This window comes from Colossoma macropomum, unplaced genomic scaffold, assembly GCF_904425465.1.
Source record: "Colossoma macropomum unplaced genomic scaffold, Colossoma_macropomum, whole genome shotgun sequence".
In the NCBI taxonomy this organism is placed as follows: Eukaryota; Metazoa; Chordata; class Actinopteri; order Characiformes; family Serrasalmidae; genus Colossoma; species Colossoma macropomum.
The window spans coordinates 6,217,449-6,235,340 of record NW_023494792.1 but is presented as its reverse complement, the minus strand read 5'-3'; the positions used below and the strand labels follow the sequence as shown (position 1 = coordinate 6,235,340).

Sequence of the window (17,892 nt, the reverse complement as noted above, 5' to 3'; positions counted from 1 at the left end):
AGACGCCTTTTGTAAACAAAGTCATTCAGAGTGGTTTGAAGTGCTCCATTCTAGAGAAACCTACTGAATCAGAACTGTTTACAGAGATCATGACAGGAACTGGAGAAACTGAAGAGTTTAATGCCTTTAAAAGCAATAACACAAAGTTATGACATGAATTGGTTATGAATCCATTATCTGATGCCCAAGACATTGTTTTATGATAGTTTTGTGATAAGCTTTTGGCCCGAAACATATTTTTTCAACCCATACCAGACTGGTTCATGAAGGTCATATAAGGCATAATAGTCCATAGTCCCCAAAAGAAAACTAATTTTTTTCAGATTTATCACTATTTTGCTAACACATATGAACAGTCAGAAGACACATGTAGGCTCCATGGTTGCTTTGAATAAAATGGCCATATTTGTGCTGTGAACATCACATTTCCTGGTTCCTATTAGCACCACTATAAAGAAATCTGAGGCTGTAAGTTTTTCCTCAATGCACTATTTCACTTTAAGCCACTCAGAGTGACTTGTTTACATCTCACCAATTGAATTGTGCAGGAATTTTAGTAACACAATATAATGTAATATTGTAAAATACATTTTCAAAACCTTGATTTGAAACCTGCCTACCTTTTTTGTATATTGTCTAGTCTTTTTGGCCCTCAGCCCACCACAACTGACCCCATATATGAAAGGTTTGGGCTCCCTTGGTCTAAAATAAAATGCTAATGCTCTAAAAGGGAGTACGGAGCCCCGCTGGTGACATCCTGTATAAATAAAAATAATGCGTGGCCACGCCTTATTAACGCGTGGGAACGAGATCCTAATGCGTGGCCACGACTTAGTAAGGCATGGGAATGAGATGATTAAGTCGTGGCCACGACTTAGTAAGGCGTGGGAACGAGATCACGGCTTACTAAGTCGTGGCCACGCATTAGGATCTCGTTCCCACGCTTTACTAAGTCGTGGCCACGACTTAATCATCTCATTCCCACGCCTTACTAAGTCGTGGCCACGCATTATTTTTATTTATACAGGATGTCACCAGCGGGGCTCCGTAGGGAGAGATGTGAGCAAAAGCAAAGCCGTCCAGGTGCTCTTTTATACGGAGCCCCGCTGGTGACATCCTGTATAAATAAAAATAATGCATGGCCATGACTTAGTAAAGCGTGGGAATGAGATGATTAAGTTGTGGCCATGACTTAGTAAAGCATGGGAACGAGAACCTAATGCGTGGCCACCACGTAGTAAGGCATGGGAAGGCTTACTAAGTACTAAGGCTTACTAAGTCATGGCCACATTAGGACCTCGTTCCCACGTGTTAATAAGGCGTGGCCACACATTACTTTTATTTACACAGGATGTCACCAGCAGGGCTCCGTACTTTTACCATTATCAGCATATAAAAACTCAGAAGACGTGTAGGTTCACTTGATTTATTGGATGGTAAGTAAAATGGCAATATTGTGTTGTGGCCATTGCAATCCCTGGTTCCTATCACCACCACTGTAAGGAAATCTGAGTCTGTACGTATCAACGAATGAATTTTGAAGAAATTTTGTTTAAAAATCAGTGGAATTCCCCTTCGACCTCTGGGCCTTGGCCTTTGAACCTGACGCTCAGGCTGCTGTTCCTTTTCTCAACACATGGTGGAGCTCTCCGGTAAAAAACTGTCATCAAAGCTGCCTCCAGCCTACACATAATTACAGATTCTGCGGATTTAAACGACTTTTAATGTGAAAGCCGTCTGTATGTACCAGCCCTTTATTTTACTAATGGCTCGAAACGTGTGGTCAGTTAAACCATAATTAACGCTGTAAGCGCAGCTTGTGAACTGACATTACTCGGACACAGGCTGTATTTAAGAGCAGTGTGAAGCCCAGGAGGTATTAAATCCCCACTAAACCACACTCTTAAAAAAAAGGGGTTCATCAATGGCTTTTTAGTAAAAGCGATGGTTCTATTTAGAGCCATGAGATCTATATAGAACCATTTGATGTTTAAATGGTTCTTCAGGTTGATAGAGCATGTGGTGTATATCGTTCTATATAGAACCTTATTGTCAAGGGCTCGGCAATTTTTACGATGTCAAGCTTTTATCAATAGAAGAACGGTTTTTGCTGATATGTAGAACCACCTTAAAAAAAGGTACTATACAGAACCATACAAAACACGTTCTGCATTGATCTGAAGAACCATTTAAGCATGAAATGGTTCTATGTAGAACTTATGGTTGTAAATAGATCCATTCACTTTACTAAAGAACCCTTGGAGAACCATGTTTTAAAGAGTGTGGTACTGTGAACTAGTTTTTAAAAGTGAAACACACACTTATACGCGCAGACACTCAGGTGAGGCCCTCGTGCGTAGCCCCGCCCTCGCGCTGCTAACCTGCCAGAGAGAGGCAGGAAGAGAAGAGCCGAGCCGCGCTCTGCTGCTGCTCTTCGGTAAACACGGCCGCCTGAGGAAACTTTTTTACGGGCATAAAGTTAAAAAATGCCCGCGTCGTGACCTTCGTCGGTGGGATTACGGTCCAGTGGATGTTACAGTGACGGGCCGGTGAAGTTCCGGGGTTGTAAAGAGCGGACAGGCGGCGTCTGGAGAGCTGTTGCTGTAGTTACTAACCTACAAGTAGTGAACGTTAGCCAAACCGGGGCGGTTTACTAGCTGGGCGACGTTTAAAGTGTTTGTGTTTATACTTTGGTGAACTGTGTTGAAAAGAAGAGGTTTAAAATAACAGCAGTCCTTCGTGGTTCTTCTTTTTGGGGCTCCTGTTCAAATTTCCCTCCCTTTTTCTTTATGTGGGGAGCCTGACTGGGGTCTCTGCTGGGTTAGCATTCAGGCCGCGGGTAGTTAGTGACTTTGCTAGCAGCCCCTGTCTGGAGGGAGGGAGGAAGCAGAGGAAACTCAGTTAAACTGACTCTAACGCACACTTAAGTTAGCCGTTTATCGAAGCGCTGGCGCGTTGGATACTACTTTCTTTTTTGGATTAGATTTATCATGGATCCCTCTAACTCTGGGAATTCAGCGCCGGCTGCCGCTGCGGCCACGTCGAAAAGCGGCAAAGAGAAAAAGCCGAAGAAAACTTACGAGGAGGGAAATGAGAAGAAGAAATTTGTAAGTATTTTTTCCCTCATTCGTGCGTTATGTAGCGTTAGGTGTTTTCCCACAGGTTCCACGAAGCTGAAGTCAGCTTCTTATTCACCAGCTTCTCGTTCGAATTTTCCCGTTCCACCTTAAATGGTGCAGCAGTGCCATTCTGGCGCCTCAGGCCTGAAGCGTCAAAACGTAACTGCTGCACCATTTAAGGTGGAACGGGAGAATTCGAATAGGAAGCCAACTTCAGCCTTGTACAGGTTCACCGCTGCTGTCATGTTGGAGCAGTTTACTTCATACAGCACTGGCCCTACAGGGTTAACCTTAAGAGCTGCAGGTTAGCTAACTTGTCCGTTTGCCTGGCGTGATTATTCATAAAGCTAACAGATTGTAGCCGCTGGTTAGCATTAAGTTAGTTATTACCGGTAAAAAAAAAAATACCTCTTTGAGTCCCTTTAGCATCGAAACTCGTACTTGTTGCTAGCAAGTGTTTTCAGAAGCCAGGCGAGTGGAGTCTGGGGGTTTTTTTTCGGAGTTTTCTTTCTGGCTTTTCTGTGAAGCTACGTGCTCTGACTTGGCTAATGAGGAAGTTGTTGCAGCAGTTTGAAGTGTGCTGGGAGGCCAGTGAAGTTTTGGGTTTGTCTCAGAAGATCATGTGGGCTCCATCCGAGAGACGTAACAGCTGTAACCCTTTATAAGAGAGTGCTGAGTGAACCGCACTGCAGACTTCTAGAAGTTCTCTAAATTTGGAAGGATTCTCATGAGTGAGAAAAGTAATATTATGCATAGTTAATGTGTAGTTAACAACAAATGAGCAGAAGTTAATAGACATCAGTATAGCAAGTTTGGGTCAGTGGTGATACACTCAGCACGTTTAGATCTGGCATGGAAGTGTTGATGTCTGCCAAAATCACTAGAATGCGCCCCTTTTAAAAATCAGTTTTTCCACTGGTAGACTTACAAGCTGTTGGTTGGCACACCTCCATTTTATCACGCTTGAAATAGAAAATAGTTCAGTGTGGGCTGTGCATCTAGTCTAAGCCAGCCATAAACCTCCCAAAGATCGTATTTGTGGTTACTCTTGGAAAAGGGAAGTCTGTTACGTCATAGTCTGGGAGCAGTGACTAAGGCTGGGCAGTTCACCCTCTCTGGATGACAGCAATGTGTTACCCTATCTCCCCGTCACCTCATCTAAAGAAAACTGATATTCACCCACACAAGGTTACCATAGAGCCACAAACACACCTGGCGTTTGACATCCCTGTATAATGAAACCCATCCACTGACTTGTAGAGAGATTGTAGACAGTATGCAGGCTTTATCTGCACATCTTTATCTTTGGTTGTAAAGTTAATGCTCCTTTAGTCTTACAGGGAAAGACAGGATGGAATGCTCTCAATACTTCCTCCATACCAGTGTATGGGGCGGAAAAAGCATATACAGCTGGTGTCAGGCTCAGGTTTTATTACATGCTTAACTTGTCACTGTGCTGATTTGTTTAAATCAGTTGTCTTTGCAATGGCCTTTTTATAACAACGTCCTTCACAACAAACAAATGACCTTTTGGCCCATGAACCACACCTAGAAGCAAAGCAAACCATGTCGTCCTGTAGCATATCAAGGGCACATTCCCGCTGTCAAGTACTGTAAACATCAGAAAACAGAACACAAGTGACTGCTGTAAATTTAGTCAGCTTTCTGACAGCCTAGAATCACAGTACTAGATCCACAAATTAGCCAAAAAATCACACACAGGTGTAAATCTACTGTTTATTTACACGCATGGCTTATAAGCTGAGATCTGTTTAGAAGAAAACACCAGTACACTTGTGTAGTACATCAGGTAAACAGAATTGCCCTCAGTGTGACCTGTCAAGAGGTACGTTGTGTGCAGGTATTTCCCTCAGTGATGCCTGCCTTCACAAATGAGGTGAGCTCATTAGTTAAGCCAGGTGGTGCTGTACAGAGTTGGAACGAATATCAGCGTGGCCTTTGATGGATCAAGCGCAATAGAGTGTATTTAGAATGTGGCTCATCAGGCTGAAGGTTACTGCTGCTGGTTTAAACATGAGCTCCTAAATCTTAGATATAGAGCAGGGGTTCCCAATCCCAGTCCTGGTGACACAACACTGTGCACATTTTTGTGCTTTGTCCCATCGAGCTAACCTGATTCAACTCATTAAGTAATTAACAAGCACCTCGTTTGCTGGGTTAAGTGTGTAGAGTGGGAAAAACACAAAAATGTGCAGAGCATAGGGTTACTATGACTGGGTAACTGATATAGAGAACGTAAGGTTAGGGACAGTGTATTTAATACATTGCATTAAATGTGCTTTTTGCACCATACAAGTTGTTTGGGGTGGGTTTTGCCCATACAAACAATTTTAGTGTTGCATTATGAGTAATATCACTTTTATTAGAGAAATAAAAAAGTGTGTATGTCAGCTGTTACACTTGTCAAATCTTGCCTTGTTACAAATGGATATACAAGCATTTTGGAATTAAACTCTTCATATAAAGGGACGCATTTTATTTAGGGAGTATTTCATAGAGCAGGATTTATTTTCAGTTAGCCAGACAACTTAAGCTCAAAGATGAGAACTGTCCAATATGAATGTTCCTCAGCTCTTTTGCTATTGCATATGCTTGACTTTGGGCTTAAATTATCTGGCTAAACTGAGAAATACTGCTTTGTGAAATAGGGTGTTAGGAGAAATCTTGTGAGTAGTTGTTATTTATTTATTTATTTTTTCCTTAAACTTCAGGAGTGAATTTATGGGCTTTACTTTATCAGTATTACCTTTGAGTGTGTTTGTTGTACTTGAAATTCTGTTATGTTATTCATCTATTCAGAAATTCCTGAACTGGATCTATGGCAGATCTAGATCTTAAGATAACTCTAAAACTAGAATGTGCATTGCTGGGGCAGAGATGATCCGACTGAAGTTCTTTTGTTGCTTTAGAGCAGGGGGTGTCTAATCTTATCTGCAGAGGGCCTGCTTGTCTGCAGATTTTCATTCCAACAAAGTGGGAGCTCATCTGATCAGTTGCTGTTGACTTGGACTGACTGATTAAACAAGTGGAATCAGGTGTGCTCCTGCTAATGTGGAATGAAAACCGGCAGCCACACCGCCCTTCGTAGAAAAGATTAGACACGTTCTCTAGCATCATGCTTAGACAGACTCGGCAAAAGCTTCTTCCCACAGCCCATCAGACTACTCACCTCCCTCTAACAAAACACAACATGCTGACCTATCAGTACTGTTGAACTCCTGAACATACATACAGGCTGTCTAAACACATTTATTGGAACTCATATCTTCTGTCTTAAAAATGCAGCTATTTTCTTAGCAATATTTTCAGTGTTCTCAGCACTTGAGCACTTTATCACTATTCACCAGTGTCAAGTTTATATTTCCTGTTATACTTAGCAATAATACCATCACTGAGAACAATGAGCAATATTTTTCTATACAACATGCAACACGTACAACGTTACTTATATATACATTTTTCCCTATACATATATTTTATGCCTGTCTATGCTGTCTAGTATGTCTACATGCATTTGCCTTTGTTATATTTTGCGCAACGGAGTTGGAGAAATGCAGTTTGTAGCCAGTAACTGTGGTAAGTGTGTATAGATGAGATTGGATCAGATGTGACTCCTGCCTGAGAAGAGGAGCGAGCCAGTGCTATAGGTCACTGCTTTAATTTGTATCTTGCTGAAATAATGCACGACCTTCAGTGTCCTGCTTCAGTCATTCCCCTCTAATCCTGTAGGTTATGAGTATAACAGCCCCAGACTGATGAGAAGAGATACTGATGGTGCACGTAGATGTACTTTCCCTTGTGACTGGGATTTTGTGCTGTTTTCAGTCACAATAGTTATTAAGTCATGTCTGACCCTTCATTTCCCTCTCTGGGCATGCTATCCCTATGTCTGTAGCAAGAGGTAGACCACCTAGATCCTTGAAAAAAACATTTTGTACACTTGATTGAGCATGATATAACTTTGTGTATTGTTGCTTATGCCCATCATTGTATACATTCACTCCAATTTGCACCAATTCCATCATATAGTGTATTTGTGCAACTTGTTCTGCAGAACAAAAGTCTCAGGTGTTCATTCAAGGAAGATGACTAAAATCTCTATTTCCATCTAAGTTTTCCATCTTTTATAATTGTACTGTCTTAGTTTAGGAGATTTTTGTGCTTCTTGTGAGAATACTTTTACACTTATTAACTTAGTATTAATTAATTTCTGATAAAAAAATGTGAATCTAAAACCTCAGTTGTGAGTCGCTGAGAATGACAAGCTAGTTCTGAGTGCTGCATGTTGTCAAAGAACAGTACCAAAATACATAGTATGCATGCTGTCCATGCTTTGATGGCAACCTCAGCAGTTTTGGGTGGCTGTAGGCTTTGCCCCTGTTTTCTAATTATAATGAATTTCTAATTATAATCTTTTTAAACTGTAGTATTGCATGACTCACATAAGTAACAAACACATTACTTAAAAACGAATGTGAAACTTTTTTAGAAAAAATGTTATGACCGAATCTAGTGTTTTTTTTTATTTTATTTTTGTATTTTTTTTTAATCATACACCATTGCTGCAAAAACCTTCTAAGAGAAGAACAGGGGAATACAGTTCAGCTCATTCTTTAAGGTTTCAGTTATTCTCTACAGTGTGGTTAAGATTCATATAAAAAAATCTCATAAAGAAGTCTAATAATGTTTGAGGTTGTAGCCTCAGCCATTAAATCCAGCTTGAAAGATGACAGCACTCACAAATGATAGTAAAAGCTTTGGGTTAGTCAAGGTGGGCGGCACAGTATGGAATCTGCAGTGACCTGACTATAGACAACATTTATGGAAGCAACTGCATAATTTAGAAGCATGACTGGGTAAACAGGTCAGAGCTTATACACGGAGTGCCTGAGGCTGTTGATTTTTGGCATTCCTGTGAGCCAAAGCTCTTGCAACATTGTTTGCTTTTCTCGTCTTCTTGCGTCACTTTTTTATGTCACATTGTATAGCACGGCTTCATTTTACAACTTGAAATATAGATGTATGATCGGTTTCTCATTGTTTCGTCTGACTGGACTTGAAACAAGAAAGAAAAGAAGCAAAAACAGACAGAAAGCATCGTATTAGGCTGTTTTGGAATTATGCATGTGCACAGCCCAAAGTACAGTTTACCTACCTGGAACTGAGTCTGACCTTTCTAGGTTCTCTGTTTTTCATTCTACTGCAGGCCTGTCACAATCATAAAATTCTAACTGACAGTTAATTCCTTTACAAACAATTCTGAATATCAATTCTTTTAATTTTTTGTTCATTGTATGTGACTATGTACAAGCCTAAAGTAGTCAGCCTGTCTAATTAGCTGTCTTGCTCCTTAGCTGCTCCCAACTAATGACAGAAACGGCTCAACCTCAAATAAACAAATATTACTCACTGCTGCCCTCTAAAGGTCTTACAGCTCCCTTCAGAACTCTTCTTGTTTTAACCATGACCCCATGACACGTCTTTATAAATATGTTTTCTGCTTTCATTCACATTTGCCTCAACTCAATAGATAAAAATGCACACAGTTCACATTCTGTTTGCTGTTATGTAAACATATGATTGTGAAAACTAACAGCTGGGGAAAATAATTATGCTTAGCTTACAAATTATGATCATTGTAATCAGGCAAATATGTGATAAATGTAACAGGCCTTTTTAACCGAATAAAGGAGATGAGTGTGTACGAAGGAGCTATTTTTCCATTTGTGAATTTACTGTAGGAGCACAACATGCTCCTACAGTAAAGAAGAGGCTCTAGTTATCTGCAAAGCATCTATAATAAGAAACCATTCAGTAACACAGCTTGAGAGCAATAGTTCATAAAAATGGATATGAGGCTTATGAGCATGGATGAGTTTAAAGCACACAAAAAGTCGAGGCTCAGCTGGTAGAGAAATAGAGGGAGGAAATGAAAGAGGCTGATAAGAAAACGTGTGAGAGAGAGAGAGAGAGAAAGATGAAACAGAACTATGTTTATTTAACCTAGCTGATAGAATTGGCATTTGTTTTGTGATTTCTAATTATGAAATAATGTTGCTTGGTGAGAGCAGCTAAGGTTACTACATTAAGTAACCAAAACCTCAGAGAATGAGCCCTGAAGGACAGGTGTGTGAGAGAAACAACATGGTTGAGATTGCCATGTTGTGGTTATGGTTTTGCTGTTGCTTCCTTGTGATTTCTGTTCGAAGTACGAGTTTAACCATCATGGTAATGTAACAGGAAATAAAGGAGACACAGGAAAAGATTCTAGACCAAATGACAAACATGATCATTACACTTTCAGCTAAACTAGCACACTCTGCTACTGTCAATTTTATATGTAGATAAAGCTACAAAGTTGTTGTGAAATAAATTTCAGACAGTGGGTGCAGATGGCCAACTTTTAGGAACACTACTGGTTTTACTTTGCAACATATTTTCTGCAGATGTTTGGTTGTTTCTGTTGTCGATTAACAAGGTGCGTGAAAATTAAAAAACGCTGAAATAGTTTAATTTTAAACAAAGGTTTACCATTATGTTAACAACTGTAGTTTTCTTTTTGTCATGTAACTTTACAGTTTGTGTTGGTAATCACAGTGCAATCAAATGTGACTGTGAGTGGGTGACTAAAGTGAACTGGTTCATTTGTTTGCCTCACAATGAACAGATTTGGTTGGATTAGTGCTGCCGTGCGAAACAGGCATGGGCTTTGATTTCACACAGCAAGTGAAAGCCTACCTTAATGCATCATTTGTGACCTTTTGTGATCAGTCTTTCCAGTGTTGTGTGAACATGTAGTGTTGCATCACCCGTGTATGATTTATTTTGTAAACTGTCCTTTACTGGTACTGGGTGTTATTGATTAACTTCAGTATCATTATATTTTACAAATATATCAGTGTATTCTGTAATTAGACAACAATAAAGTTAGCAATAATGAAATTAATGCTCTGTTGTTTGAGTACTGATGCTCTTGCTATTGTGTTAAAGTGCTAAAACCAGATATAGCTGGTTTTGACTGATCATTTACTTCTGCTTTTCTTAAAATTACATCATGGGCAATATTGCAAATTATCAAAAAGGAAGTGCATTTCCACAAAGCAAACTAAATTTAAATGAAATAATATTTATGTAGTAGTTTTTAAACATTTCTAACTTTTTGTTTATAGTGATCTGAAGAATCCACCAGAGGACCTAAGTGTTTGTGTTTACTGACAGGTCTGGTGGGTGTTTCTCTGGAACTGAACATGGGTTTCCCAGTGCTTTTCTGCATTAGTTTTCTTCTCCTTCTGTGTCTGAATTGAATCATGTGTCCTGGCGCCATCACTATTACAGTGCCGTGCTCTGACTGACTGCCCTATTCTCTGTGGCTCAGCTCTGGGACACACGAAAAGCTTTAGCATTAGCATTAGACAAATCTTGTCGTTCTCTACAGCTCTATACACACACAGATGCTCAAATGTCCTTTTCTGTGAGCACTTACCTTTATTCTGAATCTCTTGGTATTCCCTGGAATGTTGTCAAGTCAGTCCCTTTAATAGTTTGTAGGAGTGCTTTTGGGCTTGTACATTGTTGCTAAGCTCCTTCTCCAGATCACTGGTATCTGAGAGCTGAAATGGGTGTTTTTCAGTTTAGCTTGTTCTGTTCTCCTCTCCATGCCATATATAGTGAGATACAAAACTGAATGCAACTATCTTTTATTGCTTTGGATTTACCTCAGACCTCTCTAGGGTACCGTAAATCACGAAAAACTTCCTTTCATGAAGGTGGGGTGACAACAATTTAATATTTGTAGTAATTATTATTCTTTTTGTGTGTGCTCTGTGGCACTCTTGCCATTCGGGAATGTATTCCCAGGCTTCACGTGACATTTTGTCATCTGTAAAAGATGTTATCAATGAGCAATGAATTTGAGCAGCTGTCATTCCCAAATACAGGGGAAAAAAAAACTTGAGAGAAATAGAGGGGACGAGAGACAGAAGCACACAAAGATGAAAGAAGGCGAGTCAGGAGGAGGCCCTTGGATCAATCGATTTCCTTTTTTCCACTGTGTTTCTTGTTTGTTTTAGTTAACACTTGACCTCTACTTTCCTGAACATTCAGAGCACACTGTTTATGTCTGTTTAGTTGTATGTTGCTAGGCCTCCATTGGCGGCAGCCAAGCACCAACACAGTTGACCAAACATACCTGGTCAGCCAGGTTTGGCCACTATCTCTACCCTAGATAAAGCACTCTAAAGTTTCAGATAGCGGGATAAATGTTATAACTTTTGAAAAAAAAAAACTCTGCTATAACTTTAAATAAGGAGTTAAATGGTTAAAATGTTGCTTCCCTCTAGCAAAAGTAGATCAAAGTTTGTCATGTTCCCCTAATCTCTTGTGGGAACTAGCTCATTACTATGATCACACGGCTGAAAAAATATAAATGCTAAAGCTATTGATAATTTCAATTTTGATCAACTGTATCAGTTGGATTTCAGGAAATAAAAGCTACAGTGAGGTCGAATGACTAAAGTCATCTGTAAATCTGACATGGGCCTGTGCAGTTCTGATATTACAGAAAGCTAAAATGTGTAAATTAGCTGTCTAATCAATCACAAGTTTTTTACTGTGTGCTGTGAGCATCTTGACCAGTTGCAGTTTCATGATTGGTCATGTTAAGTTGGATTTAGAGTGACATTGTATGAAATGTTGAAGACAAATCATTATTTTCATAGTAAAAAACACCATCAGGTACAGTGTGGCACTGTTTTGTTTGCGCTTATCAGATGTCAGAAAAAGTAAAAAATTATGATAGTGTTTCATGAAAACTATTTGAAGTGATATTACATTTTTGCCATATCGGCCGCCTCTGGTTTTTAGCACATTACTGGTTCACCAGTGTGTTTTAATATATTTCAAAGGCGTATCACATTCCCAGTACTTCTAAAGTGGAACCAATTAACCAAATAGGCTATTCAGCTAACCATAGAGATGCATGAGACAGGATTGTAACGTCTTTTTCCCTTGTAAATTCTATGCAGGGTACGGGGCTGCTTCAAAATAACGTTACACTTCAACCGCAATACTAATAAGCAGTTTAATCTCAAACATTAGAGAATGTATAAATTAAGCAGCACATAGATTCAATGCCCATTCTGTTTCATATAACTTATTTGCTGTTGAACTGAGACATTGTCATTTGCAGCAATAGTCTGTTTTATTTACGGATGATTGTGTTCACACTGTCAGGGCAATGTGAGAAGCCTGCGATAGTGTGCAGTAGCGATGTTTATTCATATACATTTATAAGAAGTTTTTTGTAGAAATTTTTGTTGGTGTGTACCATCAGGCACCCTGTAAGCACAGGTAGATAGCTGAACAGAGCACTTACTATAGTAAGGCTCTTGAGGCTTAAAGTAGGCTCTGGTGACTCAGCAGAAACTATAGGTGTTCTGAGCTTGAAACTTAACAATCAGTCAATCACACAACTGCCTAACTGGCAGTCTTTGTATATGGATTAATATCAGTTGTACTGTAATGTAATTAGGCCTTGAGGAAGTACTGTGCTGCGCTCTTGCCTTGTGCATCTGAGTTGCCGTACTCCCTCCGGACTGAAGTTACACCCATACTGGACAATGTAGCCTGTGTTTTTAGGAATGACTTGACATGGGTGCATTGTGCAGTCTGACCAAATTGCAGGAAATTATCTTTACTGTGGCTTTTTCCCTCTCTCTCTCTCCGTCTTTCTTTCTCTCCGTCTCTCTCTCTCTCTCTCTCTCTCTCTCTCGTTCCCTCTCCCTCCCCCCTTCTCTCTCTATCTCTGACGTACTGAGGCCCCTGCTGTGTCATAAACATGTTCCTGGTACCAGTTTACACCAGCTGCCAGTTTCCTTTGATTCTTTCCATGCCTCTCGCTCTCATTTGTGTAATATTTAACATTTATCCCTTTAAAAATTGAGTGGTATAATACCTCTTTATATAATACCTTATAATACCTTAGATACCTCTTTATTTGTTTAATTTTTCCTTTTCTTAAAAAAGGAAAACCCTAATCTCGTTTTGTAGCGTCTGAAGCATAAAGTCAGTTACCAGGGATGATCATTTTGACACATTTCCTCTATTTAGTGAAAGTAAAGGAAAACTCATTGATCTGAACATATTTATAGTAGAAGCCAATGGGCATGTGTGGGAGCAGCTGTTAATTGGCTTCTATTATAAGTGTGTTGAGTCAGTGAGTTTTCTGTTTTCATTGTGTGCATTAATCACCTTAATGAAACGGTGTATCATGCTGCGGATTAGGTTGTAAAATGCTGGAGTATGTCTTTTTTTAAAAATGCATCATGTTTTCATGAGTTTTCAGTCCCTGTACAGTATAATTGCGAGACATGTAGACCACTGAAGTTGTGCCATCATTTCATAGTCAGTCCATGCTCTCATGCTCACATAATTAACTCTGGGTCTAAAAGGAATTTCTCTGTCAGAAAAATGAATGGAGCTTTGCCACTCTGGTAGCTGTACAAGCTGACCTGCACTCAGGCTACACTGCTCAACATGACCAGATTGAAAGTGGTGTTCACCTCTATTATTACTCATCTGGTCAACCTTGAAGAAGGCTAACAAACCACAAAGTTATACGGCCGCCATCGAGCGGTCCTACCAAGCATGTGCATATATATCATCAGTACAACGTCGTAACTCAGTGTTTTAAATGTTTTATTGTGTTTTTAATGTTAATTCAGTGTGGACTCAGCTTAAACTTACCTTTGGTAAAGTGATTTAGGAATATCCTAATTATTCTTCTAATACTGGTAACATTTTCTGAAAAGAACGTTCGCCAGCTTCCTGTTCAGATATACCCGTTCCACCTTAAATAGTGTAGCAATTTCATTCTGGCACCTTTTGGGATATAACCGCTATTTGAATTTGAATAAGAAATTTGAATAAGAAGCTGACCAAAACTTTGTAGTTTTAATGCTGGTAGAATGCTGGTGATATAAGCTATCAGAATATCCTATCTAGAGATTGTATGTTGGGAGCTACCCATAAATATATGCCACAGTAAGACATTTCGTCAAGGTAGCACAATTCCTCAGAACACGTCAAATCGATGCGCAGCAGCTTTAGCGTACATGTAGCAAAATTAGTCATTCAGAGGATTCAGTGACATACGGGAGAAAAATGTCCACAGGACAAAATGTATTGGGTTCTGAACGTTTTTGTTTACCTTAGGGTGCAATAGAGGTGATTTTTCGAAAACCCTATTTATTTTATTTTGGCTATAGAGAAATTGAGCTTAGACCTGGAGTTCCAAACATGGGCGTAACAAGGACTACAGAATGACGCACGACTACAGTGGTCTGTAGAGGCTGTTGTGCTGACAGGTTTCTGTCGATAGACTGTGTTGAAGGGAGGTTTAAAATCCCTAGTTCGTGTCTCAGGTGTTTATAACTGCTGAGACTGAAATGTTGTCTGGTGTTTCTATGGAGGTTGTGCTGTGGCTATTAGAGTGTGATGTAGGCTCTGTGCTCTAGTGAGCAGAATGTGTTCTGCTTATTTAGTTCAATGGTCTATCTGCCGTGCTGATTCACACTGTGTGTGGGTGTGTGTGTACAGTGGGGCCAAAAAGTCTGACACCTCTAGTGAAATGCTTCTATATTGCATTCTTTTCCAATTCAATTATTTTTTTGAAATTACAAATTATATTATCAGCATGAAAATCTGAGTGTGAAGTAGAATCTTCGAAGTTTCAGAATTTCTCAGGATTTGAACGTTTCCATTTTGCTCTAATGACTGCGTGCTGACATAGACTTCACAAGTTTGTACAAAAGTGATGTAGATCAAATCCACCTGAGAGTCATCTGAACATGTGCTTCAATAGAAGGGATAAGGTGAAAAATAAATCTGACCTTTTTGTATAAAGTCAAAAATTTGTGTGAATTAGAATAGTGTTATAGAAATTTCTGTTCATTTCCAGGTTTAAATGGAGAAAAAAAATCCCAGATTTTCAGTGTGGACTTTTGGACCTCATAGTATAGTATATGTATGCATGTGAGAGAGTGAGATTTTCAGGTGCTTCGGCTTTTGAAATAATACTGTTATACGTGGACTTTTCTATGTGCATTTTGTTTTGATGTGTGTCCACATTCTCCTCCTTGTTGGTGCTGTATGTCAGATCTACAGGCTGAAGATGTATTGGATTAGATTATGAGACAGTGTAACACACACAAGCACACAGGAGACTTAGGTTACTCTTGAGAGAAGCGTGTGTGTCTGTGTGTGTCTGTGTGTATGTATGTTGCAGCAGTGGATTAAGCAGGATTAGCTTGTCAGTCATGCAGTTTGACTCTCACATTTTCCCTTGTATGATTACTGCTAATCTACTACTGCCCTACGCAGTACAGCAGGTCAACAACGGTGTGTGTGTGTGTGTGTGTGTGTGTGTGTGTGTGTGTGTGTGTGTGCGCGCTTTTGTGATCTGCCTTATTAACATCGATATAAAGACAGAGAAGAGGGCTGTTAGATTTTACAATAAAAGCATCACAGAAGATGGAATTAGCAGCTAAGTGTTTAACAGATTAACAAATGTAAATTAATTTGTTCATTCTTCAGTCATGTCTTAACTTGTTGCAAGCACTATGCAGTAGCAATTTGCATCAGTGTTACCACAATATGGTGTTTTGTCCAAACTGTGCATCTTTAATTTTACTAATAACTCTACAAGTTCTGAAATCGTCAGTCTGTTGGAATCTGTGATAAGATTCCGGAAGGATGTTTTCTGTGTGAGCAAGATGTTTACGTTTTGTGCTGCATGGCGTCACTGAGCTTATAGGGATAAAATGGCAATCTGTGTGCAGGTACATGAGGAGTGTCCACTGTTATTTACTGATCTTCTTGTGAATTCATTTTTACTTTTTAGTAGGTATGCACCAGTGTGGGAATTGTGGGCCAATGCTCATATTCCATATTTTTCTTGTACATATCTGGCGATGCTGACTTACAAACATTTAGATATTGTAGAAATTGGGACTAGATCAGTCTTGATTAGCGTTACAAACACAACTGCTAAAAGGGCCATATTAAAAAATGTCAACAAATCTGTGGGTCAGAGAATGCCTGCTTTACTTAATTTTTAGTTAACATTTTTTTATAACCCAAACTGACCATTGTTTATTCAAAATACGCAAAGACTTTAGCAGGAAAATACGGGCGCTTGTAGTAGACCATGAAATAGTACATGAATATTAGAAATGTTCCAAATTTTAATGTCTCAGGGAGCTTGGTCTTTTAAACCTACCTATTTGCTTGAATTAAACACCTGACATCCTTTCTTTGCTGCAAGTTCATTAAAACTTGGGCTCCATTTCTGAGCTGATGTTAAGTTTCTATACTGGCTGAACTGCAATTAGTTGTTTGGTGACGCGAATGATGTGGAACTGTGTAGAATTGTGTAGAATTAAGGTGTAACTGCTGTCCAATAGATTGTTGTTGGGGTAGGAGAGTCAGAGCACATTATGTTGCAGTGCATACTGGGGACTGTAGTGCAGCACATCGTTAAACGAGCTAATATTACTAGGACATTAAAATATTTTTGCGGGCTGGATAGGATTGTGTTGCGGGCCTGATTTGGCCTGTGGGCCTTGTGTTTGACACATGGGCATTACAGACATGTAATACGTACTTGTGGAAGGTTACAAATGCAGTAAAATAAATAAAATGCAGATATTTTAGTGCAGTAGCCACGTATCACCTAAACATTATGCTCCTCTAGACTACAACAAATACCTCATCAAATATTGGTTTGAAATATCGGTCAAATCTGAACGTGTGCCCGATGCTGTATTTTCTTCTTTTTTTTCTTTTTTGTCATTGTGCAGCCTTACTTCTTGTTTTACATGTTTTCTTTGTGAAAACACAAAGATGGAGGCCTTCCTTGAATGTTTTGCACATACTGATTAACATAAGTGTTGTTGGAGCATTGATGAAATTTGGAATTGGAAGTATTTTAAAAATTTGATCTGTTAAGCCCTTTTTTAGTGTCCTGTTAAAACTGTGCTTAAGAATTATGAATAAGAATTCTTTCTCCTAGCCTTATAATTCCAATGAATACCATAAGCAGGGCTTTCACTTTAAAACTGAAAACTAACCCGGAAACCAAATTAAGTTTATAAACTAGTCATCTTTAAAAGGTAAAAAATTATATTTGTCACTTTATGCTCTTAAAGGGGTTAAGAGCCGCAACTTGTTCTTTTTCCTGACACCCCAGTGTTTCTCAGTGTGTATTTGGTGGGATGATAGGCAGTAGGTGGCTGGCTGTAGAGAAATGGCCTATGTCTGGTGAAGAAACAGGCTTGTGAAACCCTGTGATTACAGACTTTAAGTGTATGTTTCTCGGTGCGAGTGCCTCTGTTCTTATGTCTTTGTGGTTGGTTGCTATGTGTGCATGTCTCTGTGTATTTGTATGTGCTCAGCTGACTGAATGTGAATCAAGTCTTGATTAATGGGTTGTGTGTGACCTTTTGAGAAGTCAAAATGCTGACAGTGGAGGTTGTACACACAGATACAGAGTGAATGGCTTTTGTGTAGGCAGAGTATTTGGATACGAGATTGGTTATAAGGACTCAATCCAATAACAGTGTCTTTGTTTCAGTAACAGTCTTACAAGACTGCCAACATATGCAACAGAATATTAAGTGAGTGTGGATGTCAGTCTGTTTGCGAGCCTGTGTGTGTTCTGAGAGAACGCTCTTGTGGTATTATGGAAATGAAGTCT

At 39.4% G+C, this 17,892-nt stretch overlaps 1 protein-coding gene across 1 annotated transcript in view; it reads left to right on the top strand.

Annotated features, from left to right (window-relative positions):
* Window positions 1-2,387: 2,387 nt before the first annotated feature.
* Window positions 2,388-17,892, top strand: part of LOC118811490 (protein diaphanous homolog 1) — a 133,351-nt gene continuing 117,846 nt past the window's right edge. The window contains 1 exon segment of the mRNA XM_036575711.1: window positions 2,388-3,107. Coding sequence (XP_036431604.1) covers window positions 2,991-3,107 — 117 coding nt within the window. The 5' untranslated portion in view covers window positions 2,388-2,990.